The following is a 24,023-nucleotide window of genomic DNA, read 5'->3' on the forward strand; positions in this document are numbered from 1 at the left end:
GCAACAAAATTAGTTCTCTTTATTTACAGGGCATTTTCCACCATGGCTCAGCCGGCTGCCTGCAAGCCAGCCATCAGGGACTCAAAGCTGAACAGGAGATGTATGTTTTATTCTCAAACTGAATTTAAATGAACAAGAAGCAGACAAAATAATGGAAGTATTTAAGCTGTTAGGAAATCTCTACTTTATAGTCAAATAATCATTCAACAGGATATTTTTGTTTACTCATTCCCTCTGCAGGGCAAAACCCAGACTGGTGGGAGCCTGATTCCTTTCAGAAACATAAATCTGCAATATTTGCGCAGCACTCCATTAATTTCTCATGACCAAACAGTATGAAGTGCAATCAGTCTGCAAGTGAGTTTCATTATGTGCAGAAATTAGCCCTGTTGTGAGAGACAAGGTCGGATGAGAACAAATGAGCAAAGAGCTCTCTCTGGACTGGGGAATAAAACAGACTGATGAAAGGTAACAGGATCTTTTGTTCAAAGCTCACAGGTCCATAGAGGTGTGCTTTACAGTTGTCACTGTGTCAGAGGCTTTTGCATCAACCATACTGTGCACACCCTCACAAGGGCAAGGATATTTGTAATGAAAAATGATGACACCACTAGGCAAAGACAACACACACAACTCTTGTCACTACAAAGACACATGGTTGAAACAGGTGACAGCCACCAACTACTGAACCATGCACAAGAGGGATAAGTTTAAAGGAGAGCTTCAAAAAGAGGCTTCAAGCATTGAAGAGCGCCCCGCTGTTTTCTGTCTGCTCTAGTTTAACCCTATTATTTAAAAGAACAGCACAGACACAGAGCAATGGTAATGTGATGTGAGAAAATAATTTGAGGTAGGAGTGTGAGGGGAGAAAGGTGAGAGAACGAGGCTCTGTGTGAGCGAGTAAAAGAGAGAGCAAGACAGAGAGATGGTGAGAGAGTATTTTCTATCTTCTCTGTGTGGCCCAGTTATCAGCCATAGGCAGCAGCAAGGCAGCCTTTTGCCTACAGAGCCCTATTGGCTGATTCATATCACCAAACCACAGTTGAGATGAAGGCTCTGAGTGAAGCCTGTTTGGGAAACTCAGAATATAGTAGCCCAACTACTTGTTAAGTGAACAGGAAACCGTACACACTGAGCTCATGAGGCTAAACTCATTGGCTCAGTACCTACACAAAAGCATGTGCATGTGAAGGATACTCAAGTGAATTGATATTTCCAAAAAAAGGAAGTAGAAAGTACCACACAGGCCTTTTGTCTTTTAATCCTTTGTTGTCTTTTAATGGATAGACTTGTGATTCCTGGATTAGTCAATTTGGCACAAGTGTAATATTTGAAGATTCAATGTTTTTTCAGAGCAGAACCACAACAAATGTATCTGTCTGGCCATCTTTTAATTGTGTTTAATTAGTTTTATAAATATGCCTACAAGTGTGTCTGAGCTTGTGTGTCAGCAAAGAGAACAAAGCATGCTTCACTTCCAAACGCACTGGTCCAATGCTTTGTCTTTATGGCCTCAATCAGTGACGACACCTTAAGGTATTAAAACACTGCGATGGGCCATGAAATTAATGAGACACAGAAGGAAAACTACATCCCTGACCTGCTGCAGTTGCCATTTCAGCTACAGATGAAGACAGATTTAACTGTCCTTTCAGTTTTATTCATCAAATAAGTAGCGTCTTGTCAATAAACATTCTAGTAACTGCGTTTAATTTATGGTGCACTGAAAACCAACTCGTATAATATTAATGTTCCTGAAGTAAGTAACATCACTTTTTGTTTTAGAGTGGATCTGGATTGCTGGCCACATCTTAGAATAGCTGCATGACTCATCCAAAAGTTGCAGCTTGTTTTGCAGGTATGGAGACAGGCAGCTAAGCAGATAAGAAAGTAGTCACTGAAATATACAGCTAGGAAGGAGGGAGGCTGATATGGGAAGGCAGACTGGAAACAGGAGATGAGAAGACGGACAGATGGACAGGGGAGCTGGTGAATGTAGCAGCGTGACTGAAAAGAATTCAGTGAGGAAGCATCACTGGAAGCTGTGGAAGATTTGATGTGGCGGCAATCGGCCCGCAGGGGGAGGAACAGGAGACGGACACACCCAGAGCAACAGGAGGCCATCGATTTCACCACGGAGCCACAGTCAGACATCCGAAAAGATGAGAGGAGAGAGGAGGTCAGACTGCACACACACACACACACACACACACACACACACACACACACACACACACACACACACACACACACACACACACACACACACACACACACACACACACACACACACACACACACACACACACACACGTGTCAAAGGTAGCCCGGCACTGACAGATCCCTGAGGAGTGGAGGGAGGCATTGGAAGATAAGCAGGCTGCACGTAGAAAGAGATACAGGTTCTACCTCTGATACAGGAATATTGTTTAACAGTGAAGAACATTATCTAGGTGATTAGTATGTATTGCAAAATGAACCTCAGGCTCTCGGTCTTATCACACACCCAGTGTGACTTTCCATTCCTGGAAATCAGTCTTGCTCCCCGTAAGGCCGTCTGTTAAAAAATGATACAGGAGGTTTACTTACAGAGACACCATGCAGAGACCAAAGCCCAGCCTGGTCTGAAAAGTGACCTTTACATGAATTAAACAGGGGGAACACACACTAAAGGCTACAGCTCTGCTAGTGTAGACACATGGTCTTCTGAACTCACTTGCACACACACACAGGTACACTGCCTATCTATCTATTTTATTTGCTTCCTTGAATGTAACATTAAACAATTCTTAATCCAAAATTTGTTTATTCCACAGACAAACAATTGAATGGTTCTTACAGGTAAACAGAGAGTGGAATATGTGGACCAGAGGTCTGTTTTTGAAACCCTATTGCAAGTATAATGCTCTGAATGATAGTCCATCTTTCAGATAACAACTGGAGACAAAGAACAAAAACACCTTCACTCCCCTGTTGCCTTGAAAACAGACACCTCAAATCTCACACTGTGCTGGCCTCAGCAGCTCTCTCAGACAGAGAGACGACACCTTGAACTAAGCTACCGGGAGGTTCTCACACAAACACACACACATGCACACTGTCAAGCAAATAAACAGAAGAAAAAGAGCAAAAAGACAAAAATTATGGCCGGTCATTGCTGGCTCGGATCTGTATTACTCATACAGTGTCTTCTTAAATTATATCACAACAGTGCTTCAATAAAAAAATCATTTTTACAATCGCCCTTCCTTACGTCATGTTATGTGCCTTTGGTCTTATCATCAAACACCAATTATACAGCTTAGAGTTAGTAAGTTAGTAAATTTTCGAAAAACAGATGATATCCAAGAAATTAGTAAAAAAAAAAAAGGTGTACTGTTCACTGTTTGGGCCAGAGATAAAAAATGACCTCTAAGTTCAGGCATGGCAGCCAAATCCAAATTTTAATTTTCCATCATAAAATTTAAGAGGTGTGCTACGTCATCGTCTCCCGCTTGAATCATATTCTTTTTTTCATTTTCTTTCCCCTCTACTCGCTCTAATATCCTCTAATAAAACTCCACCATCGACAACTCTCCTTGGCTTGAATTTTTATATCTTTTTGCAGCCCATCTCAGAGGAATGATGTCAAGGTAATGTGATGATGACCCTAACACCCCTCATTAAATCACTCAGTATCTGAGCATCATCTTAATTGCTAAAATGTTAATGTAAAAATACTGACAAGAAAGACGACCTCACAAAAAAAAGTGGCCGGGAGTTTTCTTTCATCTGTCTTAGCTAAAGGTCTCAGTCACTATCTTTTACATAAGCACTCACATCAGCATCCGTGTCACAACCTTATTCAGGCAGCACAGACAGGCAGTACAAACAAAGTCAGTTAGATTCAACAACACTAAAGAGATGGGTGTCGAAGTGACAGATGGAAAGTTGAGCATCTGTCACTGTGCTGGACTGTTTGGCTGAAATCAAAGGGAGATGAGGGCCTTCAAAGGACAGGCAAAGCCGTGTCTGAGGCCAGACATGCTCTGGTGTACTCCGCAGATAAGGGCCAAGAGGTTATATTGCTTTTCTTTCCTCTCTCCCTTTGTTCTTCTCTGTCTTAAGGGAGTGGGAGGGTGAGCCAGAAAAAAGACAGAAGAAAGCAAGGGAGACAGAGAGAGAGAGAGAGAGAGATAGTGAGTCACGAACAGGTTTGCCCGTCTCCCTCTGCCACAGCACGGCGTGTTGGTCAAACACTTGTTAGTAGAATTTTCTCTCAGCACGTCGAGGGTAATGCACAGATGTGGTTGGGGCACAGGGTTGCCAGGCCATCATGTGAACATTTTTGACAGTATATGAGAACTTTTCCCTTCCAGCCCTTCCCTTGCCCTGCCTTCTTCAGCTTGCTGCAGCAGAGCTGTTGCCTCCAGCGTACCCTCAACTAGGGGCACTTTGACTCAGCTGGATGCGAGGCATGAGCTAAATAGCAGAGTAATCCCCAGTGGAGTTTTGAAGGAAACGTACACAGTACTTCATATCTCAAAGGGTTTGCAGGTTTACTTTCTTGGCACTGGGTGAAGAACACCACAGCCCTGAAGCACCATCTGGAAAGCTTACTGCTGTGCGTTTTAAACTGAATTCAGAGAGCAAGGCAAGAAGGTGGCACCGCTGCACTTACACTCTAACCTCCCATTCCTCTTCTTTTTAGAGAGAATATCCCCCTAATAAGTGTTCTAGCAGAAACAGATTTTCTATTGCTAAATACTGCTACATATTCTAACATTTATAACAAGGAAGCAGTTGCTATGTTTCATTTATGCACAGAGCATTTTATCATAGTCCTTGAGGAATAGCAGACTTACAGCCCATTTTGGTCTCAATACCCTGGTCAGCAAAATTCAAAAGGTCAGGTACCAGGCGGTGTTGTTGCGCTGATGGTTATTTTAGAAGATTTTCAAAGTGGGGGGTAGTGAAACAAAGGCCACTGTTTAGCCATTACTGGACTGAAATAACATTGTTTGTCAGATACATTGATTTTCTGCTACTGGTTCCTATTATGTTGATGTAGGCAGTATGTGAGCTGCCAGGTATGACCCTGTAGAAAAGTACTTGCCTAACACAGACAAAATAAAACAGCACTAAAGTGGCTTCTCTCCTCTAACAAGGTCAGTGTAATGGGTAATAATATAGGATAATGTGGTAATGAAAGACTAATATCCTGTCTGTTTAATACTCTCTCATTTAGGTTCAAATTCAGTTGACATCTATGTCCGGAGTATACACATCAGGGTAGTCAATTGTTACCAATAGTCCAAATTTTTGAAAGTTTTCAATACCACATTCTTTAAAACAATAATATCCATTATGTTTAATTTCGATAGTATCGAAAAATACAGCTGTTAGAAAAAAAATGACAGATATACAGTCATATTTTCAACCCACAGCTGCCGCGAGGGAAAGTGAGAGAGAGAGAGAGAAAGAGAGAGAGATAGCGAGAGAGAGAGAACAACAGTAGCGGATCGACATTGAGATTAAGTAGAGAGAGAGAGAGAGAGAGAGAGAGAGCGAGAGAGAGAGAACAACAGTAGTGGATTGACATTGAGATTAAGTAGAGAGAGAGTGAGAGAGAGAGCAACTGATGACAAAAAAAGCGAATGGAGAAATAAGATGTAATTTTATCCGTCAAAGAAATTAAAAACACAAAGAACCCTCCACATAAACATGCAGGAAAGTGTAGGATTTTGAAGTCGCTCTCCTTCCTGCCCACTGGGTGTGTCACTGCTCGGCCCCTTTTTGACAGGCACTACAACGTGGCGCTAACTGTTATATTCACCAGTTGGCAAATACAAATGTTTTGTCCTTTTAGAACCTCATAAAGATGCACACATTACATAAGGGTCTGTTGTTGACATAAAGAGAGCAGAGGAGAGAGACAGCAATGTCAATTGGTGACAGGTCCCTCTGTTTTTGATTGTGGAGCATGCACTATAGTGCTGCAAGAATACAAAAAAATAAAATAAATCACTGAGAGCTTGAAAGTTAGTAGTGCCCTGATTAGTATTTCATAAAATTATCACTTTACTGTCAAACTGTCATCTTCGCTGTAACAGCTGGATAACACAACAGTAGCTGGCATGCATTTTAAGCAAATTGATTTTATGGTAATTCATAATCATTTACTAGATACTTGGCATGTAAAGTACAAAATAACCCATGTTCACCTGTGTTTGTGTGTGTATCCTCATGTCTAACATCCACTTACTGCCTCATATTCATCCATGCTTTAAATATGAGTGAGACTAAGTGAAAACAAGCCCATCCTTTAGCCAACTCCCTGCATCATTGCTTTTGATACGAGAAGGACATTGCTCATAGAAGGGGCATAGGTCTAGATGTCCTCTACATTGGTGATCACATGACATCGAGCTAATTAACTTGAGAGCAAAAAATAGGGGGCCTGCAAGGCGCAATAAACAATCTCCATTAAAAGCCATCTAATTAGAATGCAAGCTACAAGGGCTTGAAGGAGAACATAACAAACACAGAGGCCAGTGTAATTGTCCACCAGGCTTAGAAAGCATAATAGAGACAATCAGTCGAGCACTTCCTATAAGGTCATAATGGAATGCCATGGAGGTACTTGTCCATATCTGACTGTCACTGACGTTTCCAGTTATTTCCTCAACCACAGAAGAGGTCACAGTAATTTTAGCAGTCATGCACCTAAGATAGCATGCCATCAATATGGACAAAATCTAGCTGTTCATATCAGGTAAAAGGAGCATGGAGCACAAACTTTTCAATCCAAACAAAACACAAAATCAAGCATAGCTGACCGAAGAAAAGACTTGAATAAACAACCTTTTAAAGCTAAAATCAGTTCACTTAGTGTATACTTTGAAGTTAGAACATCTCTTAAAAATATACAATTATAAAATACATCAACATATTATTTAACAGTTAGAAAAATGTTGTTCTATGTGGGTCAGCCTTTCCACTGCCTTAAAAATAAAGAGCAATGCAGCCAAAGAGAATCAAGTCAAAAGTTAGGGGAGAAACTACAAGATATCCAAGTCAGCCAACTCTCCTTCCACTCAAAGCTTCAGGCTCTGTGGTTGATCGATAGTAATGGAAATGCCAGAAGGCCACCGGAGCCCATTGCCAATTTAACCTGTTTTACCATGACTCAATTCCTCCTCATATACCCCAGCTGCTTACGGGGATGCACTACAGGCTTCTGCTGCTGATAAGATGACCGTGCAGGGAAAGCAAGATGGAGGAAAAATAGTTTTAACACGTGCTGGGGTTGTGTCTGCAAGCACTACTGTTTCAAAAAACACATGTGAGGCAGTTCAAGTGAGGCAGGAAAGCAGACAGGTAAAGGAATCTAACAGCAATTCATTTACTTGCAAAGGTATGCTTCATACACCACACATACACAAAACACCCCAGCTGGATTCATTGGCAATTTATGTACCACACTGGGAACATTATGAGCTCCTGTGTCAGGTAAATGTGTTTCAGGCGATGAAGAAGAGTGATTTTGACTGAGTGAAAATGATAAACAGACAGATTCATCTCCATAACATTTTTCAAGCATTCAACATGGGTCAACAACTGCTTGCTTTTTGTATGTCTGACAACAGGCTTATTTCTATCTCAAATTAGTGCCTTTTTATCCCAGCAGTGAACATGTTCTGTTTGTTAGAATCCTTCCAGCCTGCAGTGTAACAGGATAGGTGGATAGAGGAATGGGTTTAATCATCTTAAATCAAGCTTTAACTAATAAACTTAAGATCATTTAAAAAAAAAACATTGTACTCAATGAAATCCAAACTCAATTAGAGTGTGTTGTATGTTATTTTAACCAGGTTTATACAATGCAATTTAAAGTGAGATTACAATTGATCAGGTTGCAATTAAATTCTAAACTCATTTAAAGCCTAATCAAGTATCAACTCTAAATTGTCACTTGTTAAATTGTTCTTTTGTCTTCATGCTTTATGATAGCATTAAGTGATCATGGCATTAAAAGAAAATGGCAGAGAAAATCTTAACAAAAGATGGTTCTAAAGGCACTAACGGCAACTCAATTTAAGTATTAAAGTGCTTCTTCGGTCTCTTCTGTCTCAACATTTGATTATAATTGTTATTTATTATTACCATGATTATATTCTGATTTAGTTTACGTTTCATTTTACAGCCCAGTAATTGACTAGTGAGTTCTTGTTTCTCTGTGTAAAACATTTTCCTCTTTAGGAACCTGCCTGGTTGATTGAAGATTGTGCAGAAAAGGATAAAGACAGGCTAGAGAGAAAGAGAGGAAGATAAAGATGGAGGGAGACATCATCTGGGGGGCTGGGACATCTGCTCAGGTATAATGATGATGCTGTGGGGGAGAAAAGGAATACAATATGGAGGTCACGTTTACTTCGAGCCTCCATCTGTCCCCCGGGGTTAGTGGGGTGAGCCAGGAATGGCGATTGGGCTGGGGGGGAAAGGGTTGGTTGGCAGGTTGTATATTTGGCGGGGTGTGTGTGTTGGAGGGGGGGGGGGGGTTATCCCAGAAGCCAAGCTAGCACTAAATGAGGTGTGCTTGTTAATAAAGCAGTCCAACGTCTTAACAATCAGCAGACCCTCCCCACACCAGCATTGAAGTTGGGATCAGGTGTAGTTTGTATTGATTTGCCCTCTCAGGTGAACTTTGAGATACAGCGTCTTAAAGAGGATCATGTCTAGTGTGTAAGTTCTGCTGTGTATGTTGTGAAGAAGAGGTAGGACACAGGAGAGTGTAGAGAAATGTAAGGACTTTCATCTAGGCTTAATGTCTTTATCAGCATTTCCTCAATGTAAAAAAAAAGGGGGGGGGGGGGGGGGGGGTCATATAACTTTAAATTATTTGTTGAAGTGTAAAAGCAGCACAGAGAAAGAGGATTTGATATGGCAAACATCCAACAAACATTATACTACAAAAATTGATTACAGGGCATGATGATGATCTAAGGTCATAAATTCTACATCTCTAAGAGTCTATAAATCACCTTATCTTCATGACCCATTCAAACTAAGCTCAATAGTTATTGAACAAATGTTTTTACTTATTGAGAGGTGGTTAAACGGAGAGCAGAATAAGCTAGCCTGAATCCACTGAATAGCCCCCAAAACCTCTTATTTGTTTAAAGACTCCGCTGGTGTTGTGCAGGAGAAGGATTTCTCCACTGGCTGGAATAAAATAGTTAACATAAGTTATAAAGGTAAAGTCTAAATAGCTGGATCATTTGCTAAATTATTCATCATCATCATCATCATCATCATCATCATCATCATCATCATCATCATCATTCTCCACAACATGCAGTTTCCGATCTCTCCCCAAACCCCTGTTATAGGCCGGAAAGAGCCTCTGACACATAAAGCAACAGCTTTGTTCCTTAACTGTCTGAAACAGAAGGTGACGACCTCCCACCATGTAATGTGCATCCTTTTTTTTTTCACATGCTTGGGGATGAATCATTGGAAAAAGGGTGAAGTTTCAGGGGCCAGTGCTATTGATTCAATTTCTATGACCACAAATACTTTAAGGCATAATAAGCCTATGCTTCAAGTCCCCATACCCTTTCAAGGCTTGAAATGGCCTTGTCATTACCTACAAATCACAGCTCTCCGCAAAGCTGCCCTCTCTGGAGCAATATGTCAGTGACCACAGGGGAGGAAAAAAAACACAAGGCAACAGACACGAGAAAGCCTCAGAAAAATTTAATGTTTTTTTCTGAGGATTAAGCCAGTGCTATGGTGGTGTGTGAGCATCATTCATGTTTTCAGACATAGCAGATCGTCGGGGGAGATGGTGAATATTAAAGGGCTCTGCCGGAGCCTCCCCTGTGAAGGCTCTTGTCAGGAGATTTGTTTATGACCTTCAAAAAAAAGGGAAGGAAGTCAACGATAGCGAAGACTGCCTCTTTTGCATCTCAAAGCGGTCTCTTTCATAGAAAAAACAGAGCTGCAGCATCCCATGCTCAAGTATTTACTGTTGTCATCAGAAGTGTGAAGCTCTTCCACTTCTATTTAACACATAGTCTCTTTTAAGAGCAGTGTGAACACAATAAGGCAACAACTGTCTGCAAAAAAAAACTTAGTGGCTCAGAGAAGAAGATTTAACTCAATGCCTGACCAAAAAGAAAAAAAACATTTTGCCAAGTGCAACTATAGGAAATGAATTACATATCATATGCGATATATTATTATAATGTTATGTCACCTCTCTCCATTTCCAACTTTGAAAAAACATTCAGCTTGGTGTTGATGAAAAAATATTGGGAATGGTTGCCTGAGTAACAAGGTGAGAAAAGTGTAAAAATAGGAGAACGTAGTATATGAGGCATCTCTGCATTCCTTAGATTATTATAAAGCCCTGATATTAACAGAACAAAACTCTCCTCACACGAACTGAACTTGTGAATGAGTCAGCATCACACAGCACAATATCAACAGCAGAGAGTGACTTTAATTAACAGTTTTTAGTGTTAACAAATTGTGATGTTCCTTTTACATTAATGTGACCTCACACAAACACTGATTACTTCTCTTTTATGCGTGCCATAAAAAAAAGGGATGTCTGTGTAAATGTGTAACTGGAGGGTTTGTTTTTTTCAGCAGCCTACAGTCTATCATCTGCTTCCCTTGTCTACAACATCTTCAACAGCACAGCATGTGGCTACAGATTCATCTATCATAGGCCTTTGATGGAAGAGGGTCAGCAGAGGGAAAAGCCAGCTTTATGCTTTGTATCCCATTTTTATGAGATTTAGCCATGGACCAGACAGAAAATGTTTGAACTTGTCTTGATCTAATACATTAAAATATATGAGACATTCCCCTAATATAAATATATATATAGTACTTATCCATTTTAGGTGACGCTAAAGCTTAAGAGTGTGACTCTTTCTTCAGACTATTTAGATTTTTGAGGTCAGAATTAGACAGAAAATCGATTTTCAATTCAAACCGATTTGCGATTGACAACACATTACCTATTTGTCAGAAAGGGGTGCTTATTTCAGGTTCTACTCCTGTGCACTAAGAAGCTGCAAATTATTTTAACTTTATGCAGACATTGCAGCCATAAATTACCGTCGCTAATAGCAAGCTAATGAAAGCAAGCATGGCTGACAACGAGCCAGAATCGACACACCTCTTGTTGCATTGGCATACCAAGGAAGGTCTGGTGCACAGAAGAAAATGCCAGCAGTGTTCAAACTGGCTGCTGGTGAAGATTGATTCTGGATTTTAAAAAAGCAGTTTTTAAAAAAATCTATTTTTGGACTCTTTGAATCAATTTAGAATTGTAGAAATTAATAATTGGGATTTGGACGTGAATCGATTTTTTCCCCACACCCCTACTAAAGCTAGTTTTACCAACCAACCAATACAGTTTATCAATGAAGACAAATGTCTTCTGCGATACAAACCTATTATACTTTCCTGATCCATCTTCATTTGCAGTAAATGAGAAAAGACCCGACAAAAACTGTCTCAAGAAATTAATCAACTCTTTCCACACAGTTTATAGACATGTCTGGTCTATGATTGGGGCTGCTCTACAAGGAAACTCCGCTAAGGGAGGCTTTGTAGTTGTTGTTTTTATAGCATCAGCCAAGGAGCACAAGTACAAAAACAAATCCACAACAGTTTTTTTAGGACACATACAAGCTTGTGGCTAGAAAAAATAAATAGACAACTCTAAGTTTGTAAGAATAAGGGCTGCGTTAGACTTCAACTACCCAACAATCATGGTAGTCTATTAAACATTTCCCTTTTATGTTAATTTGGTAACGCCAAGATGTTACAAAAATAAAAAATCATTAGTATTTTTCCTAGCATATGGCCTTTGAATAGTGTCTAATCATTGCAGTGTAGCTTTGGAGTGGGTTCTAAAAGTGTCTTCTTAGCCTATTAAAGATATTGGATGTAATTTTGGAGGTCTAAAATGCCAAGACCAAAATAATTACAAACAGTGACAGAAATACAGGAAAGGCTAAATAATGGTTAGAGAACAATGTTATGTTCATTCTTTCCCCTTTTTTATTTTTAACAGTTTCCTCATCTGATCTAGGCCTATGCAGGCTATTTGATTTGTGAAGAATTTGCTCTGCACCAAGACCAGACAGATGATTGTTGAGCATCTTCAGAGAAAAGATAAAGAAAGACAGAGTAAAAGCAGCATGTGGGAGTCTAGGTTGACAGAGTTCAAGTAACCCATCTCATTCAGCACAACTCAACTTTATCTCTGGTTGCATCCGAATTGTCCCTCCTATCTCCTTTCACTATCCACTTTACCTTAACCCCGCGAAAACGTCATGAGGTCAAGGAAAGATGTTAGGAGAATTCATAAAGGACTTAGGGAAAGGAGATCTCGTCGCTCTGACAATCCCACCGCATTTTCCACTAGGCGACGTCATTAAATGCGACGGGCCGGCGGAGGTTAATGACGTAGTCTGCCGTGTTGAAACTACAATGTTCCGAAAATGGACTACAAAAAACGCATCTAAAAAAACTCTTTCTGTACCTTCTTACCGGTGAAATAATCCTAATTACCACAAGGTTGGGATTGAAACAAAAGCAATATAGACTACCAGGCTACAAGTAAGAAAAGTGAAACCATCAGCTTCCTGTCCAATCAGAAATCAACATCAACATAAATATGAAATTAATTGTTACATTTATGCAAGACAAGAATGTACAACTGAAGAAAAGCACAAAACATTCTGAATTGAATGAAATATGTTGAATAAAACATCATCTGATAAAAATGTCTCTTATCTTTTTATCCCTTGATCTGTTTCACTTTATGATCATCGTTAATGTTCGTGAACGGTCGGATGCGCAAGTCGAGGAATTGTGGGTCGTCAAATCTCATCTCCTTTGGTAAAGGATGGTCCAGTGTATCCTAAAGGAGGTTATAAAGGAAGCATTGACCCACCTTTCCTTAACTTTTAGAGAATTCAAACGGCTCTTATCATGGCCGCCACTTAAATGCTTCCGGGGTTAAAGGTGAAGTGGATAGTGAAAGGAGATAGGAGACAGGAGGGACAATTCGGATGCACCCTCTGCCTCTTCAATGCAACTCATGTCTGTCTCCATGATTAGAAAAGTACGGTTAGTTAGTAAAGCTGTTCAAAGTGTTGACGCAGGTAAAGGTAAATAGTGTGCATAGTTTGACCTAACTGACATTAACCAATTTATTAACCACGTCATTTTGAAACCAAAATACCACAGGTGAGTTTTCCACAACTTCCCTTAATTACACCTGCTGTACATTACACAAAGTATTTTCAGCTGTCACCTGTTATTTCGGTCGACACTCGGAACACCTTTACCTAGCTCAAACGCTGCTAAAGCTAACTTTAACCGAACGTCAGCTAACGTTAACGTTTACAGCGTAAGATAACTTTACTCACCACGGAGTTCTTCATAGTAGACTTCACGGTGAAGCCTTGTGTTCTTTGCTCCTTCTTGTGTCTCAACATATCCACAGGTGTCTTGAAAAAGAATTAAGTGAAGCAGAAATGTTGATTTGTGTGGCGCAAGAGACGTTCGTAGTTTTTTTTTTCCTCCCTGCTGTGGTTGCTAGGCAACGTCAGAGACGCTCAGGTCTGGTTGCTGCGGAGACGCGTGTTTCCTTGTTGCCATAGAAATTCTATGGCACTTTTGAAAATATGCATAGCAAAGTGTCGAGAGGACCCCCCTCTTTGTGTTATTACTTTTTATTTGACCTTATCAAAATTTGTCACAAAGCCAAAAAGATAAAGAGATGGTTATGTGACAGCAAAAAGTGCTGTATTTGAGATGTTAGAGTAGCCTACATGATGATTATGTCATTGTATTTTTTAAAATTGTTGTAAGGAAAAAATAGCATTAATTTGAATTGATGTCTGTGTGTCATTATTATTTAATTTCTAATTATTAATTTTCATTACTACTATTGTATTATTTGTTATTATATGCTTTGGCGATATATTTTACACATTCATGCCAATAAAGCTATTTGAATTGAATTGAATAGTCCTGGTGATCATTTTATTTGTTTACTTTTTTTGTGTGAAATTTATTTTAGGGGGTGTCTACGCATTGTGATTTACTGTTTAATAATTATTTAATGTAATCTTACCAAATAGACCTATTGCTTTGTTTGCAAATGTATGCATCTTAATTGACAGTTTAATATCAGGGCAGCACCACTTCTCTTTTTTTTTATTATAATAATGTGTTGAATCATTGCTCTCTTTTTTTTACTTCCATTGTGCGGTTTTTTTAACTAGGGGGCTGCAAAAAGAGAAAAGATGACCTAAGCTCTCACAGAATGGCCAATTTTTATGTGAGCCACTGCAGCCTGCTCGTTGTCCTCTTCCATTTAGGAGGCAGAAGATCAATCACACCCTTAGCTCACCATTTAACTCATACAGTGCATCCTCATCCAGAATTAAATACTTAAGGATGCTTTTTGTCTCGCAGGAAAAACCAAGACCTTGACTCTCAATAAGCTGGTTAGAGAGCAGGTTGAGCTCTGAATCACTCCAATTTAGGGACGTGGCACTTTTAATCTTCCAATATCGTTTTTGCCTCTGGAGACTTTCTTGGGTGAACTGGTGCAACTGTTATTAATCTTCAGTGCAAAGGCAATTTCTCTAAAAGCCCCTATTTGTTTTTTATGGCTCCATTGAGAGAGGAGGGTATAGCAGCAGGGAGAAAGACTGTAAACAAGGTATGCAGGGAAAGGCAAGTTATGTCCCTGTCAGCATTCAATGCTGGTCCCTCTCTCTTTCTCCCTCTTTCCCTCCCTCTGCTTCCCCTCAGAGGATTAAAAAGAGGAAAAGGGGAGTTTTCAGAAAGCAAACTGAGCAAACCGGAGCGTCAGCATGAATTCAGCAGGACTGAGAAATGATTGTTCAAAAAACGCTGCACTATCTCACTGCTGCGAGTGTGTGCTGAGCAGGTCTTTGTGAGATGTAGAAACACATTGCAGGATCATTTGTGAAATGCATTGTTAGCTTGAATGTAATTTGGTTTGATGTGTTTGCACATACATGTATATGCACATATATGTAGCTCTGACTATCTGCATAAGCCAACACACAGGTCAAATTCATTTCACAATTTCTAAAAGTCAATTCAAGGACACAATGAAGTGGCCCTGCTGATTCACTAAGTGAAGATGAATAGGCATTTTTTGGTCGTTAATGATGTATTGTAGATAACTGGAAGGTTTAGCAGCTAGAGAGATAAATATGAGTAAAAACAATGGAAAGCATGATACATTATGCTTTGATGAGTATGTGTTATTTTGTCTGCATCGACACTGTGCCTTCATCATCATCTTGTTGTTCCTGGTTTGATCTCTAGCTCATTTGCTGGGCCACCTTCAGGCTTGGCAACTATTGTCCACTGTGCGGGAAAACAGCAATTATGATATCATTAGAGCAGGAACCGGTACCTACAAAGCAGGGGACCCAGAGGGGCCAGCAGAAGACTCTCAGCAGGAAAAGATAGCAGAGTTTGGAGTCAGTTGCCCCCCAATTACCATGAAACAAGACAAACAGCCATTAGAGCAGACCATTAGGCTGTAGGGAGAGTGGCTGGGGGCTTGTAGAGTTTAACAGTTTGCCAGGTCATTAAAGTCACACAAAGTTTTTGAAGATATGCAACTGTGATAAATGCAATTGAATGTAAAAGATATATCATATTCATTTTATGTGCCTACAATCTGAAATATTATCATGACATTAAACCAGAAAGAAAAATGTTGTTTCAGATATGGAACCCATTGTTCAATGAAGCCACAGTGATTGCAGCATTGATGCTAATGAGGCTAATGCACGAGTCCTCCAGTACGACGGAGTATTAGGGCCACCTTAAAGAAAAAAATAAACTTTACTAAAGTATGACTTCACAAGATACTCCACGATCATTTCCATACAGACGACTGCTGCTCTTCTAATATAACTATAAAATGAATTAACAACCTTTTTCTCATAAATTTTTGAGTTTATTCTTGTATGAACACGACTTTATTCTCATAAATTTACAAGTTTATTTTTGTAAATTTAAGACGCGAAGCTCGAAAACTCAGATTTTTTTCCCCCCTTAAAGTGGACCTAATACTCCTTTGTACTCCAAAAATGAATATAATGGGGATATTGTCACAATTTTGTGCAATTCTTGTGTTAAAGTCCTATTGTTATACTACCACGTGTGTTTTTACTTCGGCCTGATTAGTTCTCTGCTTTGGACTTTGTATAGCATCTCCTTGACTATCTTGTTAATTTTCTTGCACCTTTTCTTGTTAAGTCTTTAACAGCTAACACCTTTACAATATTTTTAAGTTCATTAAGGACTTTGGTGACCAAGCAGGGCGATGTAAAACTTTGACCTCCCACAGATCTAATCAGCCAGAATGAGTAAGAACAGCTGTGTTGGTGCATGGGGCCTTCAATGGTTTATAGAACAAAGTTTGTGCTCAATTAAAGTTTAAATTGGACACAAAGTGGTCTGGGTTTATCAAAGTGTTCATTATATTGATACATAATAGTTGCTTCAACATTTAGGAGATTTAAAACAAAACCTGGCATCAATACAGAACATGTGGTTGCCTGTTTGTTTGTTTTTCAATCTAAGTAATAAAATAAAACCAGGACATAAGACTTGAATATAGAAAAAATTTACTGTTATTGCAGTATATTATGTGAGCTATCAAGGGTTCATCTCCCATATAAGTGATGGTATTCTCTGCTGTTGTGGCCTAGACTGGTGAAGATGTAATGTTTCCCGTTCCTCGCACTACATATTCCATTCTTTCTGTTGCATTAGAGGCTTAATGAGATGCAGTCCATGACCCTGAACCAGTCAAATGCATATATGTTAAAGGCATGAATGGATGAGTATGGCATCCAATCTTAACTCAGTTTGACCTTTAAAGTTAATTAAAGGTCGTCTTTGGACGTTTTTGCTTCTTGAGTAATGTTGTGAAATGGTTTGATTTGCTGCTTTGTATTAAATGGTGTATAACGAAATGAAGCTCACCTTCTTTACATTGGAAAATGCTTTACAAGAAACATGTTTGCACATCAAAGGCCTGTGTCCACTAATGCTGGAATCACCCATTTGTTTTTTTTGTCTCTGCATTCACAGCGCTCTCTGGTGAAAAGTGCATTTTTTTTTTGGGTGCGAGAGAAGAAAGTTTGATTGTATATAAAGTTCAAAATGAAAAAATCTACCGTACCTTTAAGCAATCTGGGCCCAACCTGGGCTGTGTTCGTGCAATAGTAAAACTGTGACTGAACCAGGGTGGGAGGTGTACTGCTTTTGGAAAGGGAAGCCAGATGACTGAATATGAAACAACACTAAACTCTCAATCTCTTTCATGATTTTTTTTAAATTTGACCTTATGCTTTTGGAAATTTGCTGACATTGCATATAAAATAAGCACATACACTTGGAAGAGTCCTTTATTACTGATGTATTTAATATGTTCTTCTGAAAGCTTACATCAAACCCTGCCATAGAAACTGCAGAAGTCAAAAATACCCTAAACACAGCACTACTAGCTTCCTTGTTGTCGTTGTTGCTTTCGTTGTTGTTGTTGCTTCAAAGAAAAGCGTTTTGGGCATCCAGATTCGTTGTCTACGTTCCCCTGGGCCCTTCTCAATCCAAAGGCAAAGATCTCCTCAAACGGCGGGGCAGTTGGTGAGAATACTTGATATGGGAACAGAGTTGCAAGGCCTCACTCACAAAGCCACAGAGTATTGATCTTCATGCATTATAGAAGCAGCTTTGAGGCCAGCTGATATTGGACGGCATAGCTTGCTCATCCCCTGGAGCGTACACTCAAACATGCCCACTGGACCATAGCAGCATATTATCAGACACATGTCCAGATGATCAACACATGGATACTACATCTGATAAAGGATGGCTGAAGTCTGGTTGATTATTGTTCACATGATTATGTCTATTCCAGAGAACACCCATTTATGTGTCCTCTATGTTCATGCCAAACCTGACACACTTAAATATTCAGTAGATTAGAGGCCATTGTGTCACTGTGGGCTTTCAGGCTTTTTGAGTGTGCATCAACACAGTGAATCCATTGAATTCACCGTGGCTCACAGTATGACCTTAGTGGTGTTGCTTTCAACAGCCATGGCAACACCTTACTCTCCAGAGAATTAAGCTTCCCTGTCACCCACAGGTCAGTGTCGCATGAACCTGAATGTGTGAACAGAGACACCAGTGATCCCACCGGGCTGCACAAAAGCCGGTCTTTTCTCTCTTTTGCGCATGATTCCACTATGTACATAGTCTTAGGAAGAGTGAAGAGGGTTAGAGGGAGAGAGACAGACGGGTAAGGGTGAAGGGATAATCGTGCTTTTACATTTGTATTATCAGCTTTGGAGGGTGCCATTGAAAAGCTCAGGATGTTTCTAACATACGGGTGGGTACATTCATCACATCTTTTTTTTTTTAAGTATAGCATACAAAGGTTCCCACTCTGGTCTGTTGAGCAAGGCTTTTTGTTCAGAGCAGCTATAACAGCAGGGATCAGGCTTTTCCCAAAGGTGAGCCCTTCTGCACCTCTGTGCTGTGTACCTCCATCCAGAGGGATGTTTGGTCGATGTGTAAAGTCCTGTTGTATTGATTTGTGTAATAACGGCCCTGTTGTTGAGTTTGGTTTTTGGGTGTGTTGCAGATTAATTATTACCATTTTAGTTGTCAGAAAACTGTATAAGTATATGTGCGCACAGGTTACTATTATTGCTGGAACAAAATATGATCTTGTGCTATAGCCCAGAGTCAAGGCAGTAATTTAGATTTTTTTTTTATCAAAATAAATATCCTTTATTGTGCAGGTATGTCCAGGTTTTGAACAGTCCCTGTGCTGTTTTTTTTACGAAATGAAATACTAAAACAATTCACCATGCTAGCGACACTGATTATTAGCCTGTCAATCAAAGTTGTTGCAGAGGCAGTTACTCTTTTAAACAATAGAAAAACCTTCACTAATGCGGCATGAGTCAAAGTTCAATACTGATTTGTCTGTACATAATAATAATAATAATAACTTTATTTATATAGCACCTTTTAAAAACACAGGTTTACAAAGTGCTTTGACAAACAGCAAGAACAAAGCAAACTAAACCAAACACAGAAGAACATTAACAACAGTAAGAATATAACGTGTCAATCAATCTCAGCGTTGCAGCTGCTGTGTAGCAGCTAACACAACAGGTAGGCGAGCTGATGTTGTCATGCTGAAAAGGAAGTCAGTGTTTTCCAAAGAGCTCCAGGGTTACATGCACACAATGTAGTTATGTCATTGGAACAGGTTATTATCTTGTGGGCATAAGGTAAGTGATTACTAGGTGATTGACTAGATAACTAGATGACAATGTGTGTGTGTTATCACCTCATTAGTATTTTTCACACCTGTATTTTACAGTGTTGTTGTTGTTGTTGTGTTGTCGGAATCATGACATAAACGCACCACCTAGTTTCCATAAGACTGGCAGATAAAAAGAGACAGAAAACTTTTAGACAAGGATCTGAAAAACAGTGAAGTGCGTGTCATATCTTCCCACCCGTAAATTACATTTTCAATCTCACCCACATCCTTCTCAGAATAATGTGCAGTGTTTGATTGTCTCGAAATCTGTCTGGTGTACTTATTTTTGTTTATTTTTTAACGATTAAAATGTGTTCCTTCTTTGCAATGACACACAAAAAACTCAAACATGACAACCCTGCAGGAGATAGGGTGAGTATGGCAGGGGCAAATGCAATCTGCTTTCTTTGACTCCTGGAGGAAAAGAAAATCAGCTCATTCACCTGACTGGTGCGTCTCTGCTCTGTGTTTTTGAAATACTCAAATGTAGAGCGACAGGCATTTATAAAGGCAATGTTTTTCAAAGTAGATCCCTCTTAGTTAAGATGATACTGGGGATCCTATTGCATATGGACATATGGAGGTAGAGGGAAAGAGGGACAGGAGGAGTATTTTTTTTTTTCAAGAACAGAAAAGCCATCTCTGCTCGCATCACATCTGCCTCTCGTTTCCTGGAGCAGGAGGCTTCGAGCGGGCCTCTTCTGCGTTCCTGACATCTTGGCTCGGTTAATTGCAACGTTAGCCCGCCGTATTGGTATTCACGCTAGGCCCCGGGAACAGATGGCGTTTAACTTTAAATATTATTAACGCTTCCAAGCATTCTAAGATGTAATTTTTTTTGCGAGGGGGGGAGTGAGGACGAGCAGACGTGCAGGTAAAATTACCTTAATTTCCATGACTGCATCAAAGAGGAAAGAGAAAGTTGGAATGATTTTACAGGTGTTGTGATTTGTGTGTGTGTGTCTTTAACATCCTTTTCATCTTTAATCTTTTCATTAACATTCACATCGTATTTTTATCTGCACTTCTGTGTATATATACTATCCTATATATACAAATTCAAATGGTGTTGGAAAGATTGGAAAAAATCGTTTTAAACTTTTCAGATTCACAAGTAGGCGACCTCATGACAAAAAACATCTCCGAAGGTCAGATGAAATTTTGGTATCCAACCTGCTGAGTTGACAGATTTGCTGTCACATAATGCGGAAACATGGCGGACTAGAGTTCATATTTCATTGCTGGTCAAAAACGTACATTTAGTTAAACTATTTCTTGTAACATTTTGGCAAATTTTTATTAAATTCTAAGTTGTTATTATGTTAGGGCTGAAACTGTCTTTTACAGACCGCTGTCCTACAGACACACAGCACTGATGAGCCATAAGGTCTGTGTCTGATGTGTTTTTATTTCAGATATTGGGGGGGGGGCATTGTTGCCTTTAATAAAGAGAGACAGGAAATCAATCAATCAATCATTATTATTTTTATAGCGCCAATTCATGACAAATGTTATCTCGTGGCGCTTTACAAAAGAGCATATGGGATCATATGCAGGAAGGGTTCCTCGCGTTCCTGTTGTCCACACTTCCTCGCTGATGAGGTGAAGGTCGGGCCAGGCCGTGAAGGAATGAGGACGGCGGTGGTTGTAGGGACGACGCATGTCCGACGGTGGTGGCTGGGCGATAAATTATTGTACAATCTCTGCTTCCAAATATGGTCACTTCCTGCTCCAGAAAACAAGCATGGCCAGAGCAAATTGCCAAACTCAAGACTTCATATACGCTGTCAAGAAACAAATTGTCTTGCACTTTATTTATCCAGTCTACGCTTAAGACCTGTAAGACACCCCAATAGTTTTATTGACGGTCAGAAAATCATGAGTACACATTACTGCTAGAGTGACTTTAAATGCATGAAAGTCAAGAGCCCCAGTAGGAATGTTCGCCCTGGATGGCCTCTTTTGGTAAATGTGCATTCAGTGTGTCTGAATGTACTTAGAAATGCCTTTGAAATATACATGACAGCCTAACTGAGGGGGTCCGCAAATGCACTTGTACCTTTGGGTGGTGGGAGAGGTGTTGCAGAGGTGGGATGACATGGAAGTGACTGGAAGGCACTACAGAGACGAAGAGACCGGGGAGAATAAGAGCAAGCTGTTACTTTTGTGTGTGTGTGTGTGTGTGTGTGTGTGTGGGGAAAAACATGCTCCACTATGAGTGAAGGAGGGCAATTTCCCCGAGCATGCACTGTCATGTCACATATTTGTCACATTGGAAGGGACAGCACCCACAGTACCTGCTGCCCTGGCCCTGCAGTGGGGTGTTGCTGTGTTGCTGCGGCCACACAACAGTCACCATCTGTGGGATTGTGGAAGTGGAGATGGCTGACCCTCAGTAACCTCTGGAGTGTCGGGCAACTGTGTCCTACTCACCCCACATATACTGAACTCTCCCACACTCCACAGAGAGACATGGTGTTGTATGAGTAATATACAAGTGTACCACCGATCAATGTCAGCTGATTGCTTGTAAACTACATTGTGGTGAAGTTAGATTCTCCACAACACCCAGCCACTGTATTTCTGCAGGCTGAGAACCATAGGTGCTCAATAATCTATGAAAAGAAGTGATTGCAGTCGGGCTCCATGCAGGTGGATCATTTGCTCTCTCGTTTCAGTACTTAACAGGTGCGAGAGTAGTTACCCTGGAGACAGTGATTTGAAAGGGCACACCAAAGTGTTTCATGATTGGGTTGGTTAATGAGAAAGGCCATAGCTTCCTCTACAGTGTAGGCTTCCACGCTGGATTACGCCATTTTGTGACAAAATTTAGCTTTCTGTTAGATTTTTTATGGACAATATTATTTGGTGACATTTTGTAAAAAAAAAACATTTTTTGTATATAATGAGTATTTATAGTAGTTTGTTGTTTCACCCTTTTTAAGGAAGGATAAGTGTGCCCTCTTTTATACCCGAACAACCTAATACTTCTCTCCTTAACACAAAAACTTTATGTGTTCTGAATATTCTGTTTGAGACGATGTAACTGGTGAAACTTTGGGACATTTTTGGAAACGTATAAATGAAAGTATAACCTTTTCAAACATTTCCACTGAAAATTTCCCAGAACCTTTTTTTTTTTTTTTTTTTTTATAGATATATATTTGAAAAAGATTTAACATTTTAGAGACTTCACGCAACCATTTTTCATGGAGATTTTAATGCAAAATGTCAGGAATCTTCAGAAATGTTTACCGAAATGTCTGGTGATTATTGTGGTAATTTCAGGGAAATGTTGTTTACTTTTTAAGGATTTTCATGGAACATTTGGGAAATTCCATAAAAAAGAAATTGGGGGGGGGGAGAAAATATTTTTGAATCGTCATGAAGATTTTATTAAATATTTGGTAAATTTTTCATGGGCATTTCCAAAAATGTTTAAAGGACTTTTCATGAAATTTAAAAAAAGATATTCTAGAGGCAAATTTTCTCCAATTTTTCTAGGACTCATGGACATTTAAGAAAGTTTCATGGAACCTTTTTGGGAATCTTTTCAGGATCTTTTGTGTATTGATATTTCCATAAAAAAAATTCTCTGATATTTTCAGGAATTTCTGGAAACTTTGTTAAATATTTTGAAATATTTTGAAACAGTGTCAGGAAAAGTTGTATTGAATATTTTGAAATTCAATGGAAATCAAAGCTTATTTTTACTGGTTCCATGATAGTTTTTGTGCTCAGCCCTAACAAGTCTTCTCGTTCTATCATCAGAATGAGAAGAAGATAAAAGGGAAGAGCTCTTTCACACATTATTATGAGGGAATACATTTCATTGAGTCACATCTTGCTCACCCTGATCAACGTGCTCTGAGTTTTGAGCATTTGCAGAAGTTAAATCAAGAATTCAAACTAAACCTTTGAGTAAACCTTTGCTCCCTACAAACACACACACTTAAATCACTGCCTTGAAAAAAACAACAGGTATCTCTTTTCACTCTCCTTTTTGACTTCAGGCATCTGAACAGACTGGTCATTCTGCTCTCACCTCAGGGCTCCAACCTGAGCCAAAGCAATTACACAAATAAGCTTCTGCGTTTCAGTCCTATGTGAGATGAACAGACGTGCAAGCTACCTCCGCAGTTCTAATTGAGAGAAAGAAACCTTCCTGCAGACTCGCACCTCTTAACAATGCCTCTGATTGGTGGCCCCTCACGGGCTGTTAGATGTTTCCTGCCGCTGTTGTTTTTTGTCTTTCATAGTGTTATGTTCACCTCAGTTCTTTAATTAATTAGTGCTTGAAATAACTCACAAGCAGGAGGACAGAAAATGTTCATGTATTGTGCTGTTACAGCGATAGAAATCTCACTTGTGTTGTTGTCAGTTGTGGATTTGATTACTCTGGTGATAACACCAATAACAGACACCTGGCTTGGGAACAATATGAGTTTCTCCAGCTTCCTTTTTTATGTTCAGAATTGGGCAATTATTCTAATTCTATTAAACTTCTGACTACATAGCTCCTATTTCTACATAGTTCCTATTTCTTGGATGTGCAGAACTTGTTTGTAAAAATAATCTACCATACTGATACATACCATACCACATG

The 24,023-nt window shown here is 39.6% G+C and overlaps 1 protein-coding gene across 1 annotated transcript in view; it reads right to left on the reverse strand.

The window, feature by feature from the left end:
• The window catches only part of pacrg (PARK2 co-regulated), a 132,552-nt gene extending 118,586 nt beyond the window's left edge, over positions 1 to 13,966 (reverse strand). Inside the window, exon 1 of the mRNA XM_020648000.3 lies at positions 13,440 to 13,966. Within this exon, the coding sequence (XP_020503656.2) occupies positions 13,440 to 13,508 (69 nt within the window). The 5' untranslated portion in view covers positions 13,509 to 13,966. The remainder of the gene's footprint in view (positions 1 to 13,439) is intronic.
• Positions 13,967 to 24,023: the final 10,057 nt, after the last annotated feature.

This window comes from Labrus bergylta, chromosome 18 (assembly GCF_963930695.1).
Source record: "Labrus bergylta chromosome 18, fLabBer1.1, whole genome shotgun sequence".
NCBI classification, from domain to species: domain Eukaryota; kingdom Metazoa; phylum Chordata; class Actinopteri; order Labriformes; family Labridae; genus Labrus; species Labrus bergylta.